The sequence below is a fragment of the Meles meles genome, chromosome X, assembly GCF_922984935.1.
Source record: "Meles meles chromosome X, mMelMel3.1 paternal haplotype, whole genome shotgun sequence".
In the NCBI taxonomy this organism is placed as follows: domain Eukaryota; kingdom Metazoa; phylum Chordata; class Mammalia; order Carnivora; family Mustelidae; genus Meles; species Meles meles.
The window spans coordinates 17,733,940-17,740,341 of NC_060087.1; the positions used below are offsets into that span (position 1 = coordinate 17,733,940).

Here is a 6,402-nt window from a genome sequence, read left to right on the forward strand (position 1 = left end):
AATAAAAAAGAAATTTTATGTTTAGCCCATTGGGAACTTCAAACTCAGTGATTAATTCATGGATTAAATTTCTCATCATGCTAACAAAGAACACTCCTGAATGATAATTATTATGATAATAGTTGACACTTAATGAGGGTTTACTGTGGTGTTTTAAGCAACTTGTATGTGTAGCTCTAGGACATGAGCTCTGTCAACCCCGCTTTACAGATGTGGAAAGAAAGGCAGAGAGATAAAGTAGTTTTCCCATGATTCCACACCAGTATGGATTAAGGATTCAAACTCCAGGAAAGAAGTTTCAATGGCTCAAGGATGCCCACAGGTCTGGGAGGCAAAATGAATTCTACTACCGATGTCAAGGTATGGCAGAGACTCAGTAGGTGGACACAAAAGGGCCACATGTGGCAATACGGAGTTAGATCCTTGCCAGTAGGCTCTTCCTTGATAGTTCATTCTATGACAAGTTTCCAAGGGTTGTAATACACCTTGCCACTTAAGAAGCCCATCCGCTTAAGACTGTGCATGAGTCTTGGGGCGCCTGGGTGGCTCAGTGGGTTAAAGCCTCTGCCTTAGGCTCAGGTCATGATCCCAGGGCCCTGGGATCAAGCCCTGCATCCGGCTCTCTGCTCAGCGGGAGCCTGCTTCCTCCCCTTTCTCTGCTTGCCTCTCTGCCTGCCTACTTGTGATCTCTGTGTGTCAAATAAATAAATAAAATCTTAAAAAAAAAAAAAAAGACTGTGCATTAGTCTTGACAGGTAAAGATCTGTGCCTCCACCCATCTCTGCCGCTGGGCCCATGCATGACCCCACAAAATAGGGTCAGTCGCTTATGTTTATGCTGTGTTGGTGCATCACACCCCAAATATCCAGGAACTGTGCCACAGGTCCCGTGGTATTCAGAAAAGTCCAGGAAAAAACAAAGTTTAAACGTTTCTTTAAAGGTAGCACAGAGGACTCCATGTCGATGCAAGAGAAAAATGGAATTTTACAATAAAGCATCATGACCGGCATCACAGCATGGGAGTCATTTGAGAGTTAAACACAAAAACCTTCAGAGAATAGCAAATTAGATACGGAGTAAAAACAAATACTGAACGTTATTTTCATAATTGTATTTTTTTTTTTTTTTAGATTTTATTTATTTGACCGAGAGAGAGAGACAGTGAGAGAGAGAACACAAGCAGGGGGAGTGGGAGAGGGAGAAGCAGGCTTCCCACCGAGCACGGAGCCGGATGGGGCTCCATCCCAGGACCCCGGGATCATGACCTGAGCCAAAGGCAGACGCTTAATGACTGAGCCTCCCAAGCGCCCCTCATAACTGTATTTGTGTTCCAAAATGCCTATGTCCCCTTCCCCTTTTTTGGGGAGTGACCCTTAAGTCAGCTGAAGCAACCAAAGAATTTGTTTGCTGGGAAGGCATGAGGAGATATAACCGCACCCAGACTTTACACGAAGCATAGCCGAGCATTAGGAAAGACACTTGACAAAAAAGGATATGTTCTAAGCAGATGGGTCAACAAATTCAGTTAAATATAAAAATGGAAAGTGAATTTTTAAATTCATATCAATGAGCGTATCGAAAACATACACATCAACAAACATATCCAAAAACTAAACACTGCATTTTTGTAGACAGTTAATTCTCATTCATAACTTTGTCTCACAATTCAGCACGATCAAATGAACCAGCTTCTCCCTCCGCATTTGTACCTTCCCAGACGCAGATCCTGTCTCATTTGCGCCCAAGAATCAGTTGTTTCTTGAAGTGAATTACCAATGAACAATCAAAAAAGGTCTGATTTATTAAGCAAACAGGCTAGGAGTCACAGAGCTGATGTTAAAACGCAAATACGCCTACATACCTGGATGGCTCTGACATTGGAAACCGGCTGTTTGGACATATTCGCGGGGTCTTTTCCCTAAAAAAACAAGTGAGAAACTGTTAGAGGTGGCGGCATTCAGATTCTCGGGCTTGATAAATTAGAACTTAACTCATGATTCAACTGGGCAGTCACCCCTTTCAGTCTCAGTTTCTGAAGTTACTTACGGACTCTCCTTCCCAATGCCTCGGGGAGAGGGAACACTAGAGCGCCCGGATAAATCATTCAGGAGGAGAAATGCTGAGATGCCTCGCCCCTGATCGAATGATAGGCAATCAGAAACTTGAAAGGCGCTATCATCTCCTTCCCTGCCCTCCTGCCCCCACTGCTGAGAGCAGCAAAGCAAAGAGGTTGTGGGAATAAAACACCTTTGTTTGGGGCCTCGGAAGCTCTCTGCTTGAAACTGAACTTCTCATCTGAATGAGCTGTTGCCAGGGCTGCGTGTCAGCCTGTTGGGAGCTCCTCCTCTCCGCTGAACGCCCGAAGAGAAATGGCCTGGACCACGTTCTCACTGCTCACTGCGCACGTGTCTGTTCCAGCTGGGCCCCTGGGAGACACTGTGAGGATGACGCCTCATCTCCCCACTCTGGCTGTCCGGGGCCCGCTCTCTCTAAACGCAGGCAGCCGCAAGCCTCACCCATCCGCTTTGCTTTTAACGAAACAGCCTCAGAAGGCAAATAGGATTTACGTGACCATGTCGTTTCCCCAAGATGTAGCCACGCTTCCTTCCCGAAGGATTTGTGCTTTCTTTCAGATGGGGAGATCTGACTTAGAGATGACTAGTGGCCAAGGTTTGCTGGCGCGAGGGGGACAGGGAACAGCCCGGCTCTGGCCTGTTATGGCACTTCTAAGTACTGTCATAGCTGGGTCGATGAAATGTTGACAGGGCCAACGGAAAAAGTTAAAAATTCAGTGAATGGAAAACATGCTGTTATTTAAACCCAAACCATAAAATGGGTTGACCGACTTTCCTCTACTGCCTGGTGTAAATGCATGGGCGACCGGTCCTGTGTCACGTGGCCCATGTCACTCAACATTTCCAGTCCCTTTTCCTCTTCCTTAAATTTTACCTGATTCTTGGGCTGTGGTGAGACTCAAAATGACATAATGTTCCCAAAACTGCGTCGGGAACTCTAAAGCATGATGCAAATATTGATGGTTTCATTGCCATTGTCCACGGCTTGTGACTTTTCAGTAATTTACTGACCTACAGCTTCAGGTAAAGAGTAAGAATTGGGGGCGCCTGGGTGGCTCAGTGGATTAAGCCGCTGCCTTCGGCTCAGGTCATGATCTCAGGGTCCTGGGATCGAGCCCCGCATCGGGCTCTCTGCTCAGCGGGGAGCCTGCTTCCTCCTCTCTCTCTGCCTGCCTCTCTGCCTACTTGTGATCTCTCTCTCTCTGTCAAATAAATAAATAAAATCTTTAAAAAAAAAAAAAGAGTAAGAATTGTAGTGACGACACCCCTCACCACTTGTACATATAAAAGATCTGAGAACTCTGAAAAACATTGGTTTTGAAATCTTCAAAGTCATAGGCCCTGTTACATGAAGTTAAACAACTAAATAATTTTTAAAAATCTCTAATGTAGCCAAATGTAAGTCTTTGGAGTCACATACATGAAAACAATGAGATATTTTTCTTTAAGTTTCACCTGCATGTTTTGGTAATAGACGTAAATAGCCTCCATCTAGAAGGGTCTAGGTAGAATTATTTTTGCTTTGGTTAAAAAGTTAAAAAGCAACAACAAATTGAACAATTAGGAATGTTTCAAATACATTTCTATCTTTCCCACAGTGTCAAAGAGTCAATGAAGGCGTTTTAATTTTGAGATCTAGTATACATAGTTCAATATCAAAAGGAAAAGCTTGGTAGTTTAATTTTTAATGTTTCTATTCCTCAAAAGCTATTAGAAGCCCCACAAAGCAATAATTCTCACAGGACTTTAAACATCTCAGCATATAGTTTTCTCTGTGCATATACAACTACGGTTTAAACAATATCACTTGGGAACTTAACAAAAAGTTACTGTACATCGATTTGAAACATAGGAAGTAGGAAATTTCTTTTGTTATTACAATAGCATGTTGAAAGGTAAAAAAAAATCAGGCAATGAATGATTGCGTTATTTATATTGCATTGTTTTTCCTAATTAGGCTGATTTTGTTTTTTTCACTAAACTATTGGATCACTTTGGTTTTCTGTGGACCTCTGAGCCTAAAAGATAGATAGACCTTGGGCCTCGTCTCCTGTATAGCCTTGGTATATCTCATTTGCATATAAATTCCTTCTGAACATATATGTCAATCTTCAATAGAGACATCTTTAGAAAGTTGGTCAGATCCCAGCTCTCATTCCTTGCAAACAGGGTATATAACATTTGTGTAAATCCGTCCTGCAGCCGTTCCCGCTGTCCTCATTATTCGCAGAGAAATCAGGGCAAAGCACACTGATGAATAAAAATAGACAGTGTTCCCTGGCTGTTTCCCTGGCCCTGCATTCACCTCCGTTAGGGATGTGGTGTAGAATGCACCTGCCTTCTTTATCTGCATGCATCGTCCCGCGACCAAAAAAGACAGCTATGTCTTAGAAGCACAACTCTACTCACAGCTGACCACAACTTTTCATCCGAAGAGGTACCCTTTAAAGTACTCTATTACTGTGTTTCCTGGTTCTAGCTAAAATTTGGAAACGTGGAAACTTTGACAAGACATATATTGACTTTTACAAAGCCTGTACTATAATGGGAATGCTTGCCAGCTTAGCACAGTTGTGTTGAGTTTTCCTGGAAGATCGGCAAGTCAGTGGGGAACTTTAATGGGGGCTGTATGCTGAGTCATAGACAATATATCTCTGCTGCTTTTTTGATTGGGCAGCACCTAATATCTGACTTCTAAATAGCACTCACTCCCTTACTAAAAATTTGTCAACATTTATATCACTAATTTAGTAAGGGAGTCAGAGTAAAACAAATCAATATTTGGAGAGAAGGGGCTTTGTTTGTTCTTTTTAAAGGTCTATTAAATGGCTAGAGCTCCATTTCAAAGGGAATTATCTTCTGTCCTGCAGCTAAAAATAATTCCTGAGAAGGGTGTAGAAAGACATTCAGCTGTCTGAACTGACTAACTCCTTATTCACTTTGCTTGAAATACACCGAGAGGCAAGAAGCACTGATCATCGCCGGGTCTCAGAACCTGGTGCCCTCACGGGGAGAGAGAAGTGCTGCCCTCCACCCTGCTGGGTACCTGGAACACCACGATCAAAGCTCCAAAGCGGGGCTTTCAAAAAGGTGGTTTTGTAATATTAATCGATCTGTACAGTTGATAGAACTTTATCTCTGAGGTCAAGCCTGGCGCTGAGGGAAAGGGGGAAAGCATTTTCAACTTGTACTGGGTGACAACTGACAATAATTTGCATTTAGGTAAATCAGAGAGCTAGCGTGATAGCTTTCCTCTGCTGCAAATCCTCCTGATTATTCCTAGGCTACCAGCACGAATCCATCTGTAGTTGACTGACTGTAACCCTGACCAGGAGAATGAAAATGACATAACGTTCAGGGTCACGGTCACCCTATGTGGATTGTGGAAATTTTCTTAATGTCACAATCAATGAAAACTACTTTTAGTTCAGTCTCCTCTCAGATAGCTCCCCCCGCACACACACACAATTTCTAAAACAGAATCAGCAACACCACCAACGAATAGTGAATTTACAAGGAAGCTACAGCCACTAGTTACAAGCCTACAAAGTTATAAGTAGTCACTTCAAGTTAGGCATCAAGGAAATTTCCTTCAGAAAGCCCAGTTGCCCGAGCTGGGTCCTTCTGCTTACCTGCTCTATGTATTTGTTTACTGCCTGAGGAAAGTCCCGGCAGCCAGACGCGAGAAGACAGGGCTCCTCAGAAGGTGGAACGGACGCCCGGTGTCCTCTGAGCCGTGATCTCAATTCCGATGCTTTGCATGTGGCGGAAATAGCTCAAGTGCTCAGTGCCTCACTCGGTACTGAGAGCTGCTCCCCGCTCGGGGCTGGAGGGAAACTCGGTTTAAGGCTAAGTGTTAAAGAGAATTCCTGTCATAGCTCACAGTTGTTCTTCCTAAATATAGAGTTTGATACAAGCCATACACTGGCTGCCTCCGAAAGGCTTGACCGTGCTGAGAGCAGGGCTCAAATGTCAGCCGGAAGGTGGCTACGGAATCTTCCAGAAGATGCTGGCTGCACTTTCTCACATGTTCTGAGGGGGCACAGTGAAGTTTGAAAAGTAAGAAAAGTTTCTATCTTTAGCATTATTACCTGGAGGCCGGACCATGAGGAGCGTAAGATAAAAATTAGAGAGAAGCAGCATGGCTCCGAGCTTCTTAGCAGGGACACCGACATCAAGCACTTTTTGAGTCCTAGCTTGGTCACTTAGGAGCTGTTAAAATTTTTCATGATCAGCATTCGATACATGCTCACCAAATGATGATAATTATAATATTATGTGCAACTATAAGACATCACCCTTTTTATAGGTCATAGATTGTCTCAGA

The 6,402-nt window shown here is 43.5% G+C and overlaps 1 protein-coding gene across 1 annotated transcript in view; it reads right to left on the minus strand.

Annotated features, from left to right (window-relative positions):
- The window catches only part of SMPX (small muscle protein X-linked), a 53,792-nt gene extending 47,871 nt beyond the window's left edge, over positions 1–5,921 (minus strand). Inside the window, exons 1-2 of the mRNA XM_045995769.1 lie at positions 5,708–5,921; positions 1,862–1,918 (exon numbers count right to left, since the gene is read on the minus strand). Of these exons, the coding sequence (XP_045851725.1) occupies positions 1,862–1,900 (39 nt within the window). The 5' untranslated portion in view covers positions 1,901–1,918; positions 5,708–5,921. The remainder of the gene's footprint in view (positions 1–1,861; positions 1,919–5,707) is intronic.
- Between the last annotated feature and the right edge of the window lie 481 nt (positions 5,922–6,402).